The sequence below is a fragment of the Hyperoodon ampullatus genome (assembly GCF_949752795.1).
Source record: "Hyperoodon ampullatus genome assembly, chromosome: 10".
In the NCBI taxonomy this organism is placed as follows: domain Eukaryota; kingdom Metazoa; phylum Chordata; class Mammalia; order Artiodactyla; family Ziphiidae; genus Hyperoodon; species Hyperoodon ampullatus.
In genome coordinates, this window is record NC_136923.1 from 81,876,536 (window position 1) to 81,900,456 (window position 23,921).

The 23,921-nt window shown below is 38.6% G+C and overlaps 2 protein-coding genes across 2 annotated transcripts; both read left to right on the forward strand.

Annotated features, from left to right (window-relative positions):
• Positions 1 to 692: 692 nt before the first annotated feature.
• On the forward strand, positions 693 to 11,097 carry LOC307058968 (butyrophilin-like protein 1; the record flags this gene model as incomplete). The annotated part of the gene is made up of 11 exons (XM_079712660.1): positions 693 to 756; positions 3,870 to 4,015; positions 4,646 to 4,814; positions 5,496 to 5,846; positions 6,436 to 6,717; positions 6,859 to 7,059; positions 7,634 to 7,654; positions 7,745 to 7,771; positions 7,956 to 7,982; positions 9,820 to 9,846; positions 10,559 to 11,097. 11 exons carry the CDS (start codon positions 693 to 695, stop codon positions 11,095 to 11,097), a joined length of 1,854 nt encoding a protein of 617 aa, XP_079568786.1.
• An 11,877-nt stretch (positions 11,098 to 22,974) lies between these two features.
• LOC307058792 (sorting nexin-3-like) lies at positions 22,975 to 23,450 on the forward strand (the record flags this gene model as incomplete). The annotated part of the gene is given in 3 exon segments (XM_079712462.1): positions 22,975 to 23,199; positions 23,203 to 23,224; positions 23,227 to 23,450. Coding segments are annotated over 3 exon segments (471 nt in total).
• Positions 23,451 to 23,921: the final 471 nt, after the last annotated feature.

Here is a 23,921-nt window from a genome sequence, read left to right on the forward strand (position 1 = left end):
ATCATGCTTTGGGAAAATGATTTAAATTTATGAAGTAAATCACCACTGCAGGAAAACCACGCAGTCTCCGTGGAGGCAACTGCTCTATTGGAAGGAGCTATCAGAAAAGGAGAATAAGTCAGTCCTTGATTCTTCCATTCCTAGGTGACTAATGCCAGGACACAATATCTGAAATCTCCTATCTTCCACTTTACTCCAAGTCAAATAACAGTACCCCACAGAGGGCGGGTATAAACAGAATGTGGGATATATCTCAAAACTATTTGTACCTTTTCCCTGCTCCAATCCCCTGTGTTCAAAACCTGTAACCTTCGTTCTTCATATAAGAGAAGTTTAGTGAGGAGAAAACTTCTGATTCTTTGCTTGTCCAGAATTTTCTTTCTTTTGCCCTTACACTTAATGTTTTTGTTGTTTAGATAATTCCAGTTTCTACTCAGGAAAGTGATGAAATAAAATTTATATTTTAAAGCAAGACAAGAAAATTTCAACAAAAATTCTCTCTCTCTGTCTGTTTGGGCCTCCTTCTTCCCCCTGTAATATGCAATGTGTATCTGCATTATACCTTAACCAGACCTCCTCAAAGGTGGGAATGCCCGCTTGATTGTAAAGATCAATTTTTTTTTTCTTTCTTGTGATGACAGCAATGTAACTTCCTAAAAGAATAGCATTCTTTCCCTACTCTGTAGGCGATCATGGAGACTCGCTGCTTGCTTTGTACATGCTTACCTGGACTATGCATCTTTGGTGAACTTTTAGGTAAAATGTCAGTATGTCTCAAAACTATGTGTGATCCTTTGTCTCAAAAATATGTGTGACTGTGCCTTCAACTTCTAACAGGTGGAGCAGTTCTCAGAGCTTCTGAATCTGTCTCCTAAGTTATAATCCTTAGTTTGGCTCAAATAAAATTCCACCGTTTTTGCTTAACTTGATTGTTAGTTGAATATTTTTGTCGACAAAAATAAAGACTAATTTCAATTGTTTTCTAGTAATTAATATTGAATGACAGATGTATGATGACATCTGATTTTTTTCTTTTGTACATAACACATTTTTCTGGACTCTGGAAGCTTTGAGGTTTTTGGTTTTTGTTTAGTTGTTTGTTTGGAGCTCTAAAACTTTATAAGAATTCATGCATAAATGACTCTTTTTTTTTTTTTTTGCAATATTCCAACTTTTTGTGAAGTACCCTTCCTTCTGATTCTTGCCCCTAATCTCCTTTCCATTTCGGAAAGTGTACTAGGTGAATGTTGAAGTTCTGGATCTATTTGCTTAACTTATATTTCCTAATTTTTTAAATCTCTTTGATTTAAAGTACCATGTAGTAACTCCATTTTCCTAACCCAATATTTTGACCTTCAGGAGTGTCTACTCTGATATTTGACATTTCCATTTGTTTTCTACTTTAAGCCAATTTTTCATTCCCAAGAATCCTGATTATTTCTTCAATCCTGTATCTCCTATGAAGGAATCCTCCCTAATATACTTCATATTTGTATTAAAAATCTTCATATACACACACTATTCTTTACCTTTTTATGTTAGAGAAATCTGAAAATTAGAGATAAGCAAAAATAATAGATAGAAACACCCATATTTGTACCACTCAGAAATAAATACCCTGGACTTCCCTGGCGGCGCAGTGGTTAAGAATCCGCCTGCCAATGTAGGGGACATGGGTTCGATCCCTGGTCCGGGAAGATCCCACATGCCACGGAGCAACTAAGCCCGTGTGCCACAACTACTGAGCCTGCACTCTAGAGCCCACGGGCCACAACTACTGAGCCCGTGTGCTGCAACTACTGAAGCCCACGTGCCTAGAGCCCATGCTTCACAACAAAAGAAACCACCACAATGAGAAGCCCATGCACTGCAATGAAGAGTAGCGCCCATGCGCAGCAACGAAGACCCAACACAGCCACAAATAAATAAAAATAATTAAATTTAAAAAAAAAGAAAAAGCACTTTCCAAAAAAAAAACCATATCATTATTTTTCTGTGATTTTGATGTCTATCCTTCTATTTTTCTCAAACAAGATCACACTGTTTACACTGTTTTAAAAACTGCTCTTTGAAATCAATAATATCCTGTAGTTCTCTCTCACTCCCTCTTCACTTTTCTCTCTCACACAAACACTGGTATGTACTCAATGAAATTCCTCAAAATATTCTCCACAGATTAACGGATTTTACGCAAACAATTCTCTATTATTGGGAAAAATATATAAGTATGTATATAAATTTTTCAAATTTATTTTGAGAATACAGTATTTACAGTTTGAGATAGAATACACACACAAACATATACATTTCAAAATAAACAAAAAAAGCAAGTCGTGGGCTTCCCTGGTGGCGCAGTGGTTGAGAGTCCGCCTGACGATGCAGGGGACACGGGTTCGTGCCCCGGTCCGGGAAGATCCCACATGCCGCGGATCGGCTGGGCCCGTGAGCCATGGCCGCTGAGCCTGCGCATCCGGAGCCTGTGCTCTGCAACGGGAGAGGCCACAACAGTGAGAGGCCCGCGTACCGCATAAAAAAAAAAAAAAAAAAAAAAAAAAAAAAGCAAGTCGTGTCTTCAGTCCATTCCTTCTCTCCTTCAGTTTTCCCTTCCCATTCCTCAATATTTCAGACCCTAACCATATGGTAGGTGTCAGACCCCAAATGAGACAGGATGGCCTTAAGGAGGAGGGCTGCCCAGCTTGGTGGTAAAGAATTTGAGTGGAAAGAGAGGTCATGCATGAGGTGGGGAGACAGCCCCGAAGAGAATTGCAGAAGAATATATGGTTCTATATTCAAACAATGTAATATTATGCAACAATAAAAAAAAAATTTTAATGTACGGATACACACAATATGGTTGAATCTCAAAATACATTTTGTTTAGCCAAAGAAGTCAAGCACAAAAGCACACATACTGTATGACTCCATTTTTGTTGAAGTTTTAGAATAAGCAAGATTAAGCTATCATGATTTATATCAGAATACGGTTTTTCCACCCCCTGGAATGGATTGATGGACAATGGACATGAGGAAAATTTTCAAGAGACAAAAAAATTCCACAGTTTGATGGATGTGGTGGTTACATGAGTGTAAGCGTTTGTGAAACCTCATTCAAATGCATGTTTTAAAACCATGCATTCCGTTGCATGCAAATTATATCTCAAGACATTTGATTTCTTAAAAAGGCAAATGTAACTCATTGTCTCTAGAAAATATTTGTTTAGGATCTTGGTATTCATTTAGCCAGACAGTTAGGGGCTTACATACTAATATTTATGCAATTGCTATTTGTGTCCCTGATTATCTGTAAACCTTGTGTGACATGAAGAAACATAAATTAAACTTGGAAAGAGTGTGAAATGGAAAGAAAATGCCATGTGAGCATTCTGTATCTAGCACGGTGAAACTCTGTAGTTTTACCTATTCTACTTTGGGGAGCCCTAAGGTTTTTGTAAAAACAGACCTTCTATTCTTGGAGCAGAGAGCCCTCCATTTTCAACCTCTTATTTCCCCCTGTGCAGCTCTGCACGTGGCTTCCAATGTCAATCGTGGTGTGGTGAGAGTAAGCGTGCTTCTCCTGGGCTTATCCTCTAAATCAGCTAGCTTTGTTAGATGGACATTTGGATTACCGGCTGAACTGAGTAGTATACAGGAAGATGACTCCCTCTCCCCAAATAATGTCATTTCAGTCCTTTGCAAGTGGGAGGGGGGAGCTACACTGAGCATTTTTGACCAAAGCAACTTTAGAGTTCCTATCATTCTATAGCTCAGCCCAGTCCAAAGTCCCCTGGGGTGACCTTTATTACTTCCACTTTCAAAGTAAGTAAAAGAGCTGCAGGCAGGCTGTGACTTTCTCGTTAAACCTGTTCCAGGAGAGGCATTCAAATTCCAGTGCCTATTGGCAGCCCTGTTTGTCCTCCTTCCTAAGAATATTTTCCTAATCCAGGAATGGGTTAGAAACCTGCCGTTTCCAGCCCCTGAAGCCACACCGTTGGAGGCTGACCTCGAGAACAACCAGGTGCAAATTGTCTCCGGAGCTGGGTCTTGTAGCTGCCAGGTCTTGTAGGTTCCAGGAGCTTCCAGCAACCACCCTTGGCTCAATCTGGATGGTGAGAGAGAAACATATGGTGATGTGCAGGTGTGTCTGTGGGACATGTGGGTCCTGGAAAAAGAAGGGCTTGAGCTCTGGGTCATGTGGTGACAAAACTCCCTTCCCTTTCAGAAGTTAAGCCACAAGAGTATTTGCAGTCAAAATAAATAAATACATGTATGAATGAATGAAGGGGGAAAATAGTTTGGCTGAGTGGAGTGGACAAATTTTGTGTCTGACTTCATCTCTCAACATTGAACTCAGGGTTTTCTGTTTCAAGAGAGCCCCGGTGAGAAGGTGAATCTGTAGATAAGCAAGTGAGCCCACAGGACACAAGAGAACAGTTTACAGTTTTCTACACCTGCTGGGGAAACGGTTTTCAGAAAAAAAAAAAAAAAGAGAGAGAGAGAGAGGGAAGAAAAAAAAACCCATTGGGAACGGGTGGGCGTTGGTGGTGTTTGTCTCAAGGTCTGTGAGGGAAAATAGCCAAAAACCTGTGTATAAAAGTATGTCTTTGAACACGGGATTTTTGTTTTCCAAGAATTTTCACTCGGCTAGCTTCTCAGCACCTTCTCCGACAGAATACCTCATTGTCAGAGTGAACATTTTGTGCTTCCACCTGCTCCACTTTCTGCTCTGGAGAAGATGGCGGGTTTTCCCAGCTTCCCTCCTGCTGGCTTTCTCCCCATTCTTCTCCTTCTCCAGGTGTCCACGTGGTGCTCCCCAGGTCAGTGTTCTCCCTCATGCTTTTTATTTGTAGGTGTGTTTTCAGTGGTTCTTCTCATATAATGGGTCCATCAGTCCCAACTCTGCATCTTCTCAAAGCAGTTATTTCTGGGGAAACTGTGGCTGTGTCTGCTGCTAACAGAAGGCTTGAAGGGTCGGGCGAAGGGTGGGAGTGATCTCCTTCACATCAACACACCTTACTCCTTTGAGCAGACCTCGTAAAACTCATAGCTATAATATTTATCTAAGTCTTTATTGCGTATGACTGATGTTAGCCTGTTTAAATTTGATGTAACTGTTTGTTAAAACATACTTTGTAATGTTTTCACTGCCAAGAAAACCCAAGTCTGAGTACAAAGAATTTGGACTCAGGATCCCTGAGCTCTATCTGGTTATGATCTTGGAGAACCCATTTATTCTTTCTGGGACATAAGTCCTTTCTTCATAAAATAAAAGCGCCCCTCAAGATGAAGTTTTCAGACTCCAGGTTTGAAGAGAACTAGCTATGAAGTCACAATAATGACATTTTCTGTTATTGTCTCTTTAATTTGAGGTCAAAAAATAACACAAATAAGAGAGAAATACTTTTGGGTCCCTACATAAAGAATGCAGGTGGGTCTACCATCTCATCCTGCCCCCCACCCCCATTCATTCCCCCAATTTGTCTCTAATTTTCATGCAGTGTCTGGCTTTTCCGTGAAGGGACCAGCTCAGCCCATCATGGTCCTACTAGGGGCAGATGCCAGTCTGCCCTGCCAGCTGTCTCCTGAGCAGAGTGCAGCCCACATGCAGATCCGGTGGTACCGAGCCCAGCTCTCCTCCACAGTGCTTGTGTACCAGAATGGACAGGAACAAGGAGGGGAGCAAATGCTGGAGTACCGTGGCAGGACACAGTTGGTGGGGGACTCCATTGGCAAAGGCGCTGTGGCCCTGCTGATCCAACACATCCGTGCCTCTGATGATGGCCAATATCGGTGTCATTTTAAGGATGGTCACATCTCCCAAGAAGCCATTGTGGAGCTGCGTGTGATAGGTAAGTTAACTTAGCACAGAATGTACGTGTCATGGTGTAAAGCAAAGGGAAGGGTGAGAACATGTGGATTCCTAACTTGGCATTTCTCGTGATCTTCCATATGTTGATATAATATTTTGCCTTGTAGAATGTCAATTTCCTAAACTGTACAGTGAGGATAAGACTACATACTCTGCTTTTAAACAGTAAAGGAGGCAATCCTTCTGAAGATATTTTGGTAGCCAAAAGATCACAAAAATTAATTAGCTAGTATTAATTCAGGTAGGTACTGAGGCCTTCAAATATTTTTGACCCAATCAGGAGAGAGAGACAACTTGTAGAATTAAACTCCTTTTTTCTAACTTTCATTGTCCCTGTTCCTTTTTCTTCTTGGAATGATCCCAAAGTTCTCTCAGTCCAAGTAAAGTGCAAAAGCATTAAGTTGATTTAAAAACTGAATCACAGGTAAGCCTAACATTGGCTATGAGCAGTTTTGAATTCTGAGCTTCAGGTTGCTCATCAGCCTAGTGAAAGGCAGTTAGACCTTCAGCCTCAGGGACTCCTGAGCCCCAAGGACCACAGCCCTCAGGCACATGTCTTCTCTCCTCAGGCTTGGGCTCTGCCCCTCACGTTTACATGATGGGGCCTGAGGATCGCGGGATCCGAGTTCTGTGCTCCTCAGGTGGCTGGTTCCCAAAACCCAGGGTGCAGTGGAGTGACATGTTGGGAGTGAAGCTACCATCCCTCTCTGAGTCTCAGACCCAAGATGGAGATGGGCTGTTCCATGTGGAGGCATCGCTTGTGGTCACGGACAGCTCTCTGGACAATGTGACCTGCTCCATCCAGAACCCCTTCTCTGGCCAGGAGAAAGTGTCAGCCATCTTCCTCCCAGGTCAGTAAGGCACAAACTCCAAGGCAGAGTTGGGTGCGTTAAGGGCAAGTAGGAGTGAAGGAAGGCTGAAGGGAGCCTTGGAGAGAGGGCAGGGCTTCCTCCAGGTCAGTGTCTCACTGTGTCTCCACATGCCTGTGTCAGAGCCCTTCTTCCCCAGGACGTCTCAGTGGAAGACAGCCCTGGCTGGGACACTCCCTTTGCTGGTGCTTCTCCTCATCGGGATCAGCTACACTGGCTGGAGAGAACATAAAGCCAAAGAGAGAGAAGTAAAGAAAAAGCAGGAAGAATCTCATGAAACAGAGAAGATGAAGAGAGAAAAGGAAGCGGCACTTAGAGTCAAAAGTAAATCAGGGCAGCAGGTCAAATCAGAGGTTCATGGAGAAGCTGCAGATACAGGTTGTGTAGGGTGGATGGGGAAATAAAAGATTACTGAAGAACCCCAAGGAAAACGCAGGGTACCAAGAATTCCACAGAGCTGGGAGTCCTAGGGAAAGGAGAAAATCATGTGGGAAGTTAGGAGGTCTGTGGGCAGTAGTCACGAAGCCTCCAAATTGTGGCTCAACCCACACCATGCCTTTTCACACCACTGTGCCTCAACCTGTTTCTCTTCGTGGAAATGTCTTCCCTTATCTTCTCTTCCTTTTTGTCCTTCAAGAATAGGTTTTAAAAACACCTAAGAAATCTTAAACTCCTATGAAGCATGGGCTCTCCTTCCTGTGTGACCCCATGATACTTCCCATGTAACTTTTCTTAGCGCCTGTCCTTTTACATTTGACAAATATGTTTGCTAATCTTTCTCACCTAATTAACTATGGGACCCTTAAGAGAAGGTCAAATTGAATTCATTTAGCTACTCACCGAACTTAGGAGCAGCTAAAACCCAGTTTGATGGATTTTATATCTCCTCCTCTTCCAGTGAACCTCAAGGCAGAGCTTGGTGAGTCTTGCTTCTTCTCATGCCCTGTGTAGAAGTTGTTCCCCTTTTCACACCTGTTCTGGGTCTCTCATTGAATGTTGTTTCTTTCAGAAAGGCGAAAAGCATTATACAATAAAGGTAAGAGACTCTGTCATGTCAATTGATGTCCTGATGACCAACAAGTTCTCAGCTCCCTATCCTTAGAGGAAAAGACTAAAGGATTGAATGATAATTAGTGGAAGAGAAATAAGGGGAAGGAAGAAAAATTCAAGGCCCCAGATTAATGTCTCATCTTGTCTTACCTCTATTTGTTCTGTTTTAGATTGGAAGAAGGCCTTGCTATATCCTGGTATGTAACTCTATGGACCTAGTCTTGCCAAGTGCCTCTGGTATTCTGAGCATAATAAGCAGAGTCATAAACACACACACACACACACACACACACACACACACACACTTGAAAGATGTGAAAATTTATTTGGTATCACTCTGTAGTATTTTGTATTTGGAGGCTCAAATAATCAGTTGTCTTCCAGAGTTAATGATGAAGGAGAAGTAACTGCTGCCTGGTCAGTTCCACCACATGGCTAGGGTAGGACTCAGCAAGAATTGTTAGCTCATCCACTATGAAGAAGGAAGGCACAGAACTCAGAGTGATTTTGATGAATAAAGAGAGATTTGGGAACAATAAAGAATATATTATATCAGCATTTCTATTCTACAAATAAAGATTAAAAGAGCAGAAAATGTATTATATTTTATATTTGGAAAAATATATTAACTATGATTTCACTTATTTTACCTATTTGAAATAAAAAAAGTAAATTCAATATATAGGGAGAAGGTTTATGTGTGAAAAAGTTGAAAAACAACTTTTAAAAATATTTGAATATCATTTGCAAAAATATGTTTATCTGGTGGTGGGGAAATTGGCTATATTTATACCTTCTAAAATTTGTCCATGTATTCTGTGGGTTTATAACGTGTGTGTGTGTGTGTAATATAGAGTTGGACCTCAAAAGCACACCAGGTCATTTCTTGAATATGTATCTGTGCAATTTTTATATGCCAGACATTGTGCTAGATGGTGGTGGTGCAAACTATTATACTCTGACCCTGTGAAACTTAAAGTCCATTGGGGGAAGTAAGCCAGGAACCAGGCAACTACACGCAGCCTGATAAGTGCTTTGATAAGAGGAGGTCCTCCCACAGATTAAAGTTGATTAAGCAGTTTCTGTTGAGTTTTCTTTCATGAGATACTGAAAAATATTCCCACATTTCTAAAGGAGTGAGCAAAGTACTAAGAATGACTTTTGACTTTTAGTTCCAACTCTACCAATTACAGCTGAGAAATCGGGTTCTTTTCTCTTTTTTGAGCTCAGTGTCCTTATCTCTAAGACAAAAAGACTGGAATACATGATCTCAGATGTCCTACTTGACTCATATATTCATAGATTCTATGCATCTGAGTGCTACACTTCTGACAGGAGGGCAGTTTAGTGAGAGACCACAGTGCTGCTCCAATCAAGACTTATGGATATGTCCTTATCTGCTTATTGTCCCAAGACTTTATGAGAATACCCAAGCTTTAAATAAAATCACAAGTCCTGTCATAAGAGAAGTGGCCACAGGCAGAAGCAGATGCAGTTCTATTTCTCATGAGGAATCTGTCCCTGGAGAAAAATATAAGCAATCTGATTACGATCTGGGTCAAAGTAATAAGGGCCCATTTATATGCCTTAGTCATAAGCTTAAACTCTACTCTGAGGAGATCACAGGCTAGAAAAACTATAAATAAAATGGAATAGAATAAAATTAAATTAAATTTACAAATACACTTTATAGCTCTCATTGTCAGTGAGAAGGTCCATAAAGGTCTTGAGAGCATAGTAGAGGGGCATGTAGAGCATTAGACCCTGCTCCAGGGGTCTCCAAACCTGGCTCAGACTGGAGAATATGCCCCAGCTTCAGGCTGAAATATGTGATAGTTTCTAGTCTAAGACAGAGCACAGAAAGCATACTATTTGTCCTGTAGTTTCTGGATACTACCAGAGTTTGAGGGGTTTAGAGGAGGAAGAGAATGTTAACAGGAGAAGGTGATGAGTCAGGGAAGGAAGCATCTTACCTCCTTTTCATTCCCTGGGTATGCTTCCATCCCAGTTTCAACTTGTATTGCTCTTTTTCAGACTGGAGGAAGGAACAGTTCCAACCTGGTAAGTTGTTCTTTATTTATCTTTTTGCCTCCCTTCCAACCTGCCCTCTGAGACCCTGTTTTTCTTTCCTAACATCATCTCCTCGCTGAAAAGACAGAGGCACTATTGTTCTGGTAAAGAGAGGGAAGAACATGAAAATCATTAAATATTAGCCTGAACTGAAAATTGCTGCTAGGCTTAGCTACACTGGTCGTGATTCCACTTTCAAATATTGGCACAGCTTCCTCGTCTATGGGGTCCACTTGGTTCTAAAACAGAAATTAAGATAGCCCCTCAGCTGAGGAGACCCCAAACTAAGTAAGAAGTGCTCAAAATAGCAATTCAGCTGTTCTTTGTAGAGAGGTCAGCTCACTTGGAGCCTGTTACTAATTGAGGAACATAGGTCTAATTTGCAGAGAACATGGAAAGAACACCATTCTCCAATAAACACTTCAAGTCCCCTGCTCACTCTGGCATTCTGCCAAGACACTGACCTATATAACTGCATAGATAGGATAAGATAAGTAGCCTAGAACTCAAGATGGGAGCACATCAGCCACCTCCCAGCACCATCTCCTGCAACACACATGTCCAGAGGAGATGCATTCTATCCCTACTCCTTACACATTTGCTCTGTTTTGTTAAGCTTTCCCCGTAACAAAACAGTTACAGCGGAAACAGTTTTCTGAAATATACAATGTTGGCCTTTTCCTTTCCTTTTTTTTTCTTCCAGCTCTTGTGACTCTAAATCATGAAAACTTTCATCAGAACAATTCTGACCCAGAGAGAGAAGAGAACGTCAGAGAGGAAACACGGGTATTATTATGTAATAAGCAAGGAGACTGCAACCTTATCAAACTTGGTCAGAAAGAATTCACTTCAGGGAGACATTACTGGGAGGTGGACATTGAGGACACTGATGAATGGACTCTAGGCATTTATGAGAAGCCCACGGAGAGGAGTGAGTTACTCAACCATCTACAAAACAGGAAGTTCAGCGTCTTAGAGAAGAAGGGACATGAATACAGGGCTCTCACCTGTTCTTCCCAAAAGATTTTCCTGGAAGAGCCTCTCCTGATAGAAAATTGTCCACGAAAGATTGTGATTTTCTTGGATTATGAGGATCAGGACATTTCTTTCTATAACATGACTGACAGAACTCACATCTTCTCTTTCACCCAGGCCAAATTCTCTGGGTCACTATATCCTTACTTCAAACTTAAATCCATGGAGCTCTCCCCATGTACAATATTAAGTGACTTAGAAGAATAACCTATAAACCATGAAGATAGTAGCCCATTCTCTGTAAACCCTAGGTCCACTGATTATGAGGCCTCTTGGCTTAAGGCTCCATGAATCTGCATGACCAAAGTTTCTAACCACATCAAGCAGTGTTTCTCAAACAATCTGCAGAGAAGAATCTTTTTTTTTCTTTTGGTTATTGTTGTAAATGTTTCTTGCATTATATATTATATATCACAGACATACTTTTCTGAATAAATTACTGGAAATAATGAAGTGAGTTAAAAACAGACATACAAATGGTAATTTTATTATTAGATAAAATATAACTAATATTTTCTGTTAACTTGCTCCAATGTTTTGTAATACTATATTTCTGTATTTGTTTCATAAAGAACTAGTAAGAAATGTTTTATAAATATGCACTGGTCTGAGGATCACACTTTAGTAGCACTGCTCGAGGAATAAAAATTAGATACACTTCCTCACATTTCTCAACAGCAACACTGAATAAAAATGACAAAAGAGATCTATTTTCAAATGTTGAAGGAGAAAAGTTAAACTGTAATTTGATAACAAGCTAAACTATATCTTAAATGCAAGGATAATTTGAGAAAGAAAAAAATAAGTATCAATCACAATCCAATTCTAAGAAATGTGATGATGTGAACATGATGGAGGTCTGGGAAAACCAGAATCAACTGAGAGCACATTGAGGTATTTATCCTATTGAATGATGAGAGAGAAATGTGATTGCTTTGCTTAAGATGTTAATAAGAAGAATGACTACTTTGTATTCTGGGGAATTCTAAGTATGTCCACCAGCAAAGGTAAGGAAAGGCCCTTCTTCTCCCACCAATCAAAACTATCTATTAGGTTAAAGTGAAATGATTAGAGGAAACAGTAACTAATACTTAAACAAGGGTGAGAAGAGAGTGTCATCCTACCACCCAGACTAGAAAACCTTGTAAATGCAGTGGACACTGTGTTGAGTACCCACAAAAGTCTTTCCCTAGTAATGGGGAATAATTAGCACTAGACTAAATATCGATCCAATATTGATGAACAAATTTAAAAGCAAGATTCAAATGGACCAAATTGTTTACAAGTATCTTAAATTCATTCCAGAGCAAAGCTCAACAGGATAAAAAATTCACACTGTCTGACATTCACTCAAAAATTACCAGGCAAGGAAAGAAGCAATAAAATACAACATATAATGAACAGAAAATCAATAAGTTAAAATTGACATGGAACTGGTACAGGTATTCAAATTTATAGACATGGATGTTAAAACAGAAGTTATAACTGTATTCCAAATAGTTTAAAATATGTTCAAACAATTCACTAGAGATATACATTTAAAAGAAAGACCCAAATTGAACTTCTAGAAATGAAAAGTACAATGTGTGGGATGAAAATTTCACTGGATATGATTGATGGTAGATTAGTCATTGCAGAAATAAATGGTTAGTGAACTTGAAGACAGCAATTCAAACTATCTAAAATGAAATGTACAGAAAAAATAATTTAAAAAATGAAGAGTATCAGTGATTTGATGGAAAACTTTAAAGGGCCTAAAACAAAAGTAATTAGAGACCTTGAAGAGAGAGGTGTGTGGACAGAAAAAAGCTTTGAGAAAATAAGAGTCTAAAATATATTCTAAATTTGATCATTATAAACTCAAGATCCAAATATCACTTTTAGGGGAATTCCCTGGTGGTCCAGTGGTTAGGACTCTGCACTCTCACTGCAGGGTGCCCGGGTTCAACTCCTGGTTGGGGGAATAAGATCCCACAAGCCACACAGCAAAAAAAAAGAAAAGAAAAGAAATTACTCTTAGTCTGTTCAGACTGCTATAACAAAAAACACCATAGACTCAGTGGCTTGTAAACAGTGTAAATTTATTTCTCACAGTTCTAGAGGCTAGGAAGTCATCCCATTAAGGTGAACAAGAATTAAAGTTTTACAATCTCACAACCACATGTTGAAACATTGTTACATTTTAAAATATATGGAAAATATCTATGGTCATCAATTGAGACCTCATAATAACTGCAGAGTCTAGATAATGTATTTATTAAATATAAGAATTCTTTAAATTCCTTAAGTTGAAGGTGAACATGCATCTTGTTAAGCTGAATATATTCAGAAGTATCCTTTTCCAGTGACAGATATTACCTGTGCCTTATGCACCTGGAAGGACTACAGAGCAGCTCCTGGCATGTGAAGAAACTTCCTGAAGTCTACATCATTTATAGACTCAAAGCCTCTTATACAGAAAATACATACAGTAAACACACACACATCCCCACTCACAGACACTATTAGAGATAATAAAGAAATTCAGCAAAGTTGCAAAATTTAAGATCAACACACAAAATTCAGTTGCATTTCTACACACTAGCAATGAACAATCCAAAGATAAAATTAAGAAAAAGTTTTATTTATAGCAGCATCAAAATAATAAAATACTTAGGAATAAATATAATCAAGGAAGTGCAAGATTACAAATTGAAAATTACAAAATATTGTTGGAAGAAATTAACAAAGACAGATAAATGGAAAGATATTTTGGGTGCATAGATTGGAAAACTTAATATTTTTAAGATGATAATACTATCCAAAGTTACCTACAGATTCAATGCAATCTTTGTCAAAATGCCAAACACATTTTTTGAAGAAATAGACAATGTGATTATAAAGTTCAGATGAAAATTCAAGGGACCCAGAAAAGCCAAAACCATCTCAACATGGTTTGATGAAGAACAAATTGGGAAAACTCACATCTCTCGATTTCAAAACTTACTACAAAGCTGCAGTGATCAATACAGTGTGGTTCTGGCATAAGGATAAACATATAAGTCAATGGAATTTATTGAGAGTCCAGGATAAGCTCATACTTTTATGGTCAATTGATTTTTGACAAGCATCAAAAAAAATCACTTCATCCATTGATAGGAAAAGAATAGCCTTTTCAATAAATAGTGAAGAAACAATAAACATCCACAGGCAAAAGAATGATGTTGCCCTCTATCTCACATCATATATAGAACATCAACTCAAAATGGATTAAAGATCTAAATGTAAGCATATGTGTAAATCTTGACTTAGTCACTGGCTTCTTAGATATTATACCAAGAGCACAACCAAACAGAGGAAAAATAAATAAATTTGACTTTATTAAAAGTTTTGTGTCTGAAAAGACACTATCAGGGGTTTCCCTGGTGGCACGGTGCTTAAGAATCCACCTGCCAACACCGGGGACACTGGTTCAAGCCCTGGTCCAAGAAGATCCCACATGCTGAGGAGCAATTAAGCCTGTGCGCCACAACTACTGAGCCCGTGTGTTACAACTACTGAGCCCTCGTGCTTCAACAACTGAAGCCCGCACGCCTAGATCCCGTCTTCTGCAACAAGAAAAGCCATCACAATGAGAAACCTGCACACCACAACAAAGAGTAGCCCCCGCTGGCTGCAGCTAGAGAAAGCCTGAGCGCAGCAACGAAGACCCAATGCAGCCAAAAATAAATAAAATAAATAAATTTTTGAAAAAGACACTATCAAAAAAGTGAAGAGGCAACTCATAGAAAGGGAAAAAATATTTACAAATTATTTATCAGAGTTTAGTATGAAGAATATATAAAGATTCTTAATGCTAAACAATAAAAAGAAAAGCAATTCAATTTTTTAAATGAACAAATGATTGGAATAGACATTCTTCTGAAGAAGATGTGCAAATGGTCAATATGGACATGAAAAAATGTACAACACAATTAGTCATTTGGAAAATGTAAACCACAGTGTAATATCACACATATTAGATAGACTCTAGAATATCTAGATAGACTCTAGAATGTCTATCCTATGCCCTCCCTACACGCCCCCCCAAAAAACTGAAAATAATAAGTATTGGAAAGGATGTGGAGAAATTAGAAATCTCATACAGCTATGCAAATCAAAACTACAATGATGTATCACCTCACATTGGTCAGAATGGCCATCATCAAAAATTCTACAAACAAATTCTGGAGAGGGTGTGAGGAAAAGGGAACCCTTCTACACTGTTGGTGGGAATGTAAACTGGTACAACCACTATGGAGAACAGCATGGAGGTTCCTTACAAAAACTAAAATAGAGCTACCATATGATCCTCCTGAGCATGTATCTGGAAAAAGCCATAATTTGAAAAGATAAATGCACCCCAATGTTAATTGCAGCACTATTTACAATAGCCAGGACATGGAAGCAACCTAAAAGTCCATCAACAGAGGAATGGATAAAGAAGATATGGTACGTATATACAGTGGAATATTACTCAGCCATAAAAAAGAACAAAATAATGCTATTTGCAGCAACATGGATGGACCTAGAGATTGTCATACTGAGTGAAGTTAAGTCAGACAAAGACAAATATCATATGATATCGCTTATATGTGGAATCTAAAAAAAGGGTAAAAATGAACTTATCTACAAAACAGAAATAGAGTTACAGATGTAGAAAATAAACTTACGGTTAACAGGGGGTGGGGGGAGGGAAAAACTGGGAGATTGGGATTGACATATACACACTTTTATATATAAAATAGATAACTAATAAGAACCTACTGTATAGCACAGGGAACTCTACTCAGTACTCTGTAATGACTTATATGGGAAAAGAATCTAAAAAAGAGTGGATATATGTATACATATAACAGATTCACTTTGCTGTACACCTGAAACTAACAGAACATTATAAACCAACTATACCCCAATAAATTTTTTTTAATTTTATACATTGCCTGTTGCATGTAAAATGGCACAATCACTGTGGAAAACAGTTTGGAAGTTTCTCAAAAGTTTATACATAGAACTACCATCACTCTGTAATTCCACTCCAAGTTATATACCCAAGAGAAATTTAAGTATATATTCACAAAAAATGTGTATAAAAGTGTTCATAGCAACATTTTTCTCAATGGCCAAAAAAGTGGAAAGAACCCAAATGTCTATCAACGCATACACAAAATGTGGTACAGCCACACAATGGCACATTTTTCCACCATAAAATTAATGTGGACCCATGTGAGGATTAGAAATATACAAAGCAGAGTCTAGGTTTACATTGACAGGCAGAATTTGAGAAGGATAGAGGTTAGTCCTAAATTTGGACTGCAGAAGTATAATCCTGGAGCAAGGACTGGAATCAACAAATAAAGTTTGGGGAAAAAGGAAAGGAACCCAGAATCACTGCCTACTCTGTAACAATCCTGGCTTAAGTTTTATTGGTTCTCATAGATTGTCAAGTGAACATAAAATTTCTTCCTTTTCCAGCACTAGACAGTCTCATTGGGCTTTATTTGCAAGAAGGAAAAAAAAAGCCACTTATCAACTGAACTTTGTGTGTATATGTGATAATTTGTGTGTGCATTCAAGTGAGCAAATGGATACCTGCAACTAAAATATTGTTTTATCACCCTACAAGGACAAAAGTCCAGAGTCTCCTTCCCTGCTTCTGAGATACTCCATACTCTACCTGGCTGCAGAGCTCGGGAACAAGAAACGTGGTTCACGTGACTGAAGCTCTCTGCCCCAAGGATATTGCCCTGGGTGGTACAGTCCCTCTCTTCTGTACTGGTATAGGAAGCACAAAGACATTTCAAACTCTGGAATCCCAGATCAGAATAAAGCTGGGAATTTCCTGTGGACCAAGAGTGACAGACCTGAAACAAATGCCCTTCTGACTCAGACAATGAGTTGGTTTAGAAAACAAACTCTGAGAGTTGAGAAGTTAAGTTTGATTTTTTGTTACTGTTATTGTTTGTTTTTATATGTATATGTATGTATGAATCTATGTATCTAGAATCTCTGTAAAAGATAGAGCAGACCGCAGGGTAAAAGGCCTAGGGGTTGGAGCTGTTACTTTGAGGTCTGGTCAACCTGTCTTCTCATTCCCTAATTAGCCATCTTTAAATAGTTCTTACTTCACCAATCTATCTCTCATTACATACTGATTTTTCTTCCACCTCTTTCTTCTACCTCACTTCTTTCAGTACACTTTAATTTTTGGATACTATCACTCTTCCCATATTTCTCCTCTTCATATCTGTGATGCTTCTGGTAATATGCTTCCTGCATATTCTGAATCTTCTCTCTACTCCAAACTCACAATTCAAACATCTTAAGTAATCTCACTTTAATCCATGTATTTTTATATTCCAAAAGTAGGGAAAAATCACCTTGTAAAATTGAAAACCAACACTCTCATACTGGGCACCTTGCAAAATAATGAAATCAAACCTTTAAAATAATATATTGATATGGAATTATAAGTGGATATTAATATGCATGATCAAAACATTTTAATGTGCACTATTTGGAGGTTCTAAGGGTGGAGTAGAAATCCAGTCTCTAGTGATTATAGTTCCAATTCATATTAAGTAGTGAAAAAGTATATAAAATGAGACTTTGAACAAATGATTAACCTTTTCTGTCTTGAAAGATAAACAACGATTTGACAAAGTTTACTGGTTACCAATGTCTGTTCATGCACAACTGGTGAATGAGGAAATGTTTACCCAAATAAGAAAAGCTATTTCTTGCCATTAATGGGGTGGCATTCAAGTTACCTTCACATAAGATTTATACACTTTTTCTGCCTCTATGGATATGATTATCACTGTGAACTGCTTGAAGCTTCCTCTGAAAGTAGACATGTTATCTTCACTTACTCTGGTCCACATGACGTAACACACTCATTGTCCACCAAGGCAAGAGGATCCTTCATAGCCACACAAATTCATAAATCAATTTACTGAAGCTCTCCCCAGTATCAATTCAATGTCTCCTTTCTGGAGAGAGATGGGGGTTGCCTGAACTCTGGGGGAGGCCCAAGCTCTGCTGTGTATCTAGAGTGTCCTTGAAAGGAAGGAAATAAGAAGTAACATCGTTTGATCAGTGAGTCCACCATAAACACATCTGGAGTGGATTTTTTAGATAGCCATCTTGGAATAATTTATGCAATATCAGTCTGGCCATATGTATATAAATCCTGATAGCAATCACATGTTATTTCATGTATTAGAAGCCACATGAAAACGGTAAGTCAGAATCATCTTATGATCTAAAGGGAATACCCACCCCCCTTAAAATAATTTACCCTTGAGTTGAGAACAGAGATGAGCATATTCTGAGCTTCTCAGTGCAGAAGTAATCTCCAAGCAAGAGATGTCAATGTACTTTCCTATGGTCATATTTTTAGCTAGAGTTCTTTGCTTAGTGATGGGAAATTGAACGTGAAAAAAATTTAATAAGGAGTATGTCAAAGGTATAATATACAGAATTATGAAGGGTCTGAACACTTGGAATAAGATGAAAATTTAAAGGGACTAATGACATTTAGCTTTGAATGGAGAAAATTGTGGAGAAGGTAAAAGCTGTTTTCAAATATTGGAAGTCCTTAACATTCAGCAATCCGAATAAGTACTGAAAATGTTAAAATGGCCATCTTAGATCAAATGGTGAATAACTTTTGTTTTTTAAAGAACCAACTTTTTGTTTCATTGATTTTCACTATTGTTTTTCTACTATTTTGTTTGTCTTCACTCTAATCTTTATTGTTTTCTTTCTTCTGCTAGCTGTGGGATAAATCTGTTCTTTTTTTTAAGCCCCTTAAATTGTAAAGTTTAATTGTGATTTGGTATGTTACTTCTTCTTTTAATAGTTTACAGCCATAAATTTCCCTGCTTTCACTGTATCTCAGACGTTGGATGTGTTGCATTTTTGTTTTCATTGATCTCAAGATATTTGCAAATTTTTCTTTTGTTATTTCTTCTTTGACTCATTGGTGTTTAAGAGTGTATTGTTTAATTTCTACATAATTGTGAATTTTCCAGTTTTTTAAATTTTTTAAACATCTTTATTGGAGTATAATTGCTTTACAATGGTGTGTTAGTTTCTGCTTTATAACAAAGTGAATCAGTTATATATATACATATGTTCCCATATCTCTTCCCTCTTGCATCTCCCTCCCTCCCGCCCTCCCTATCCCACCCCTCTAGGTGGTCACAAACCATGGAGCTGATCTCCCTGTGCTATGCGGCTTCTTCCCAGTAGCTATCTATTTTACGTTTGGTAGTGTATATATGTCCCTGACACTCTCTCACTTTGTCACAGCTTACTCTTCCCTCTCCCCACATCATCAAGTCCATTCTCTAGTAGGTCTGTGTCTTTATTCCCGTCTTACCCCTAGGTTCTTCATGACCTTTTTTTTTTTTCTTAGATTCCATATGTATGTGTTAGCGTACAGTATTTGTTTTTCTCTTTCTGACTTATTTCATTCTGTATGACAGACTCTAGGTCTATCCACCTCACTACAAATAACTCAATTTCATTTATTTTTATGGCTGAGTAATATTCCATTGTATATATGTGCCACATCTTCTTTATCCATTCATCCGATGATGGACACTTAGGTTGCTTCCATGTCCTGGCTATTGTAAATAGAGCTGCAATGAACATTTTGGTACATGACTCTTTTTGAATTATGGTTTTCTCAGGGTATATGCCCAGTAGTGGGATTGCTGGGTCATATGGTTGTTCTATTTTTAGTTTTTTAAGGAACCTCCATACCATTCTCCATAGTGGCTGTATCAATTTACATTCCCACCAACAGTGCAAGAGGGTTCCCTTTTCTCCACACCCTCTCCAGCATTTATTGTTTCTAGATTTTTTGATGATAGCCATTCTGACTGGTGTGAGATGATATCTCATTGTAGTTTTGATTTGCATTTCTCTAATGATTAAAGATGTTGAGCATTCTTTCATGTGTTTGTTGGAAATCTGTATATCTTCTTTGGAGAAATGTCTATTTAGGTCTTCCACCCATTCTTGGATTGGGTTGTTTGTTTTTTTTGATATTGAGCTGCATGAGCTGCTTGTATATTTTGGAGATTAATCCTTTGTCACTTGCTTCATTTGCAAATAGTTTCTCCCATTCTGAGGGTTGTCTTTTCATCTTGTTTATGGTTTCTTTTGCTGTGCAAAATATTTTAAGTTTCATTAGGTCCCATTTGTTTATTTTTGTTTTTATTTCCATTTCTCTAGGAGGTGGGTCATAAAGGATCTTGCTGTGATTTATGTCATAGAGTGTTCTGCCTACGTTTTCCTCTAAGAGTTTGATAGTGTCTGGCCTTACTTTTAGGTCTTTAATCCATTTTGAGCTTATTTTTGTGTATGGTGTTAGGGAATGATCAAATCTCATACTTTTACATGTCCCTGTCCAGTTTTCCCAGCACCACTTATTGAAGAGGTTGTCTTTTCTCCATTGTATATTCTTGCCTCCTTTATCAAAGATAAAGTGACCATATGTGCGTGGGTTTACCTCTGGGCTTTCTATCCTGTTCCATTGATCTATATTTCTATTTTTGTGCCAGTACCGTACTGTCTTGATTACTGTGGCTTTGTAGTATAGTCTGAAGTCAGGGAGCCTGATTCCTCCAGCTCCATTTTTCGTTCTCAAGATTGATTTGGCTATTCAGGGTCTTTTGTGTTTCCACACAAATTGTGAAATTTTTTGTTCTAGTTCTGTGAAAAATGCCATTGGTAGTTTGATAGGGATTGTACTGAATCTGTAGATTGCTTTGGCTAGTATAGTCATTTTCACAATATTGATTCTTCCAATCCAAGAACATAGTATATCTCTACATCTGTTTGTATCATCTTATTTTCTTTCATCAGTGTCTTATAGTTTTCTCCATAAAGGTCTTTTGTCTCTGTAGGTAGGTTTATTCCTAGGTATTTTATTCATTTTGTTGCAATGGTAAATGGGAGTGTTTCCTTAATTTCTCTTTTAGATTTTTCATCATTAGTGTATAGGGATACAAGAGATTTATTGTGCATTAATTTTGTATCCTGCTACTTTACCAAATTCATTGATTAGCTCTAATAGTTTTCTGGTAGCATCTTTAGGATTCTCTGTGTATAGTATCATGTCATCTGCAAACAGTGACAGTTTTGCCTCTTCTTTTCCAATTTGGATTCCTTTTATTTCTTTTTCTTCTCTGATTGCTATGATAGCCATTGTTTTGTAATAACTTTAAATGGAGTATAATCTATACAAATATTGAATCACTATATTGTACACCTGAAACTAATATAATATTGTAAATTAACTGTACTTCAATTTTTTTTTTAAGAAAAAAGGAGAACAACAGTGGAAACAATAGTTACTGCCTCTCTTAGGATTACCTCTCATCTTTCTATAAAGTTGGGAAAATAAGGAGAATACACAACCTCCTTTCATAAAGCTAGAAAGGTAAGAATTTTTGAAGAGGGTAATTCTCCATAAGTCACTTCAAGCTAAGAAAGATTGAGGCAGGTAGCATAGATAAGTTATGCTTTAGTCTTTGGGTTAACATTCTTGGAAATTAGCACTGATGACATTCTTTCTGGTCAAATTTTTCCTCCCCATCAACAGATTGTGTAAGACCTTCAGGGGAAAGGGGAGAAATTCCCTTTCTTTTTCCAGCGTTGTCAAAAGACTTAAAACACATTCCATTCTTTGGATTATTCATTTACGTGAAAAATTTGTGAAATAGCACACAGGATTGTCCTGTCCAAAATTACCCTAAGTGTTTGTAAAAAGTACCATTACAGACTAATCAGATAGAAATTTCTTGGGCGAGGGGAGGGGGAAGGGGGGGAAAGAACAGGGCTATGAATCAGTAATTTAAAAATAATCTCATTGGGAGATTGGGATTGACATATACACACTACTATATATAAAATAACTAATAAGGACCTAATGTATAGCACAGGGAACTCTACTCAATACTCTATAATGACCTATATGGGAAAAGAATCTAAAAAAGAGTGGATATATGTATATGTATAACTGATTCACTTTGCTGTATAGCAGAAACTAAAAAACATTGTAAATCAACTATACTCCAATAAAACTTTTAAAAAAATTAGTCTCAAGTGATTATACCGTGCACCCAGGATTAAGAAGCACAGGCCTAGGCTGCCATCTCCACGCCTCTTACCCCTTGTCTATCAGCTCCTGCTGAGCCCTCAAGACAGGGTGAGGTGGAAGAAAATGCATTGTTCAAGGACCCTCTTTTTTTTTTTTTTTTTTTTTTTTTTTTTTGTGGTACGCCGGCCTCTCACTGTTGTGGTCTCTCCCGTTGCGGAGCACAGGCTCTGGACGCGCAGGCTCAGCGGCCATGGCTCACGGCCCCAGCCGCTCCGCGGCATGTGGGATCTTCCCGGACCAGGGCACGAACCCGTGTCCCCTGCATCGGTAGGCGGACTCTCAACCACTGCGCCACCAGGGAAGCCCAAGGACCCTCTTATCCAACCAGCCAACTATTTATACCCAACAGAATTATATAAAGAAAAGAACATTTCTAAAGAAAAATCTCCTCTCCCCCAGAAATCCATTATATGACCTTGATATGTTTTATTTTGTAAATATTAAGTAACATTCATGGATTCCAGGAAGAGAGCAGGAAAAAGCAAGAGAAATACAGTGAGAGAGGGAGAGAAGAGAGGTTGTAACTTCTAATTAGACACAGTCCACTCAACATGACACCGAGCAAGTGTAAAAAAGATCACTAAATATGATCACAACTACTCATTTTTAACTTCCTTTAAAACAGAGGGAAGCAAGCATGGATCACAGGAAAACAGAAAAGAGAGAAACAGAATAGCAACAGTAGATGAATCATTTTTTATTCATCTTTCATTAATTAAAAAGTCTTTACTGAAAACGATTATTTTCAAATTACTGTATTAAAAAACGCACTGTAAAATTCACTAAAGTTGCGCGCGAGCTCGGCGTTCCAGCGGCGGGGTCGGCAGAACGCGGAAGGGGTGGAGGGAGCCGGCGGCGGCGGCGGCGGCGGCGGCGGCTACAGCCGTGAAATGGCGGAGACCGTGGCGGGCACCCGGCGGCTGATCACCAAGCCGCAGAACCTGAACGACGCCTGCGGGCCTCCCAGCAACTTCCTCGAGATCGATGTGAGCAACCCGCAGATAGTGCGGGTAGGCCGGGGTCGGTTCACCACCTACGCAATCAGGGTCAAGACAAATCTGCCTATTTTCAAGCTGAAGGAATCTGCCGTTAGAAGAAGATACAGCGACTTTGAGTAGCTGCGAAGTGAATTAGAAAGAGAGTTCCCCCAGTCCCTGGGAGAACATCTTTGAGTCAACTTTCTTTTAGAAGAGATGATGGAATATTTGTTGACAATTTTATTGAAGAAAGGAAGCAAGGGCTGGAGCAGTTTATGAACAAGGTCGCTGGTCATCCTTTGGCACAGAATGAACGTTCTCTTCATATGTTTTTACAGGATGAAATTATAGATACAAGTAATGCTCCATCAAAGATAAGACATGCCTGAAATTTGGCAAAAAAATTTTTCCATGACTATTAATGATTCATATGCACCAGTGAAGAAGTTCTAACTTTAGTATGATGCACAAAAACTGGTATAATATGCCTTCAGTATACTAACACTCATAATGCTCAGTTTTGTTTTGTTTTGGCAGTTGACAAGAAGTTAATTTGCTTTAGTGAAAAAATCCCTCATTCCAGCCTTTCCATATAAATAGCCCTTTCTTGCTGTTTTAATGTGGTACACACTGTAGCTTCACAAACCTGTTACTCCAGTATAACCTGCAGTGTCCTAATTAAAATGACTTATTTGGTCTTACCTGCAGTTTTTGTGTCATGTTTGTTCTTGAATCTGATTAATAGAATTTTTCTCTTACCCCCTTTTTAATAGGTGGTGTCACGACCTAATTTACGTGTGGAAGCACTACACATTGGTTTCCAGTACCCTACACGTAAGATACACACTTGTGTGCAGAAG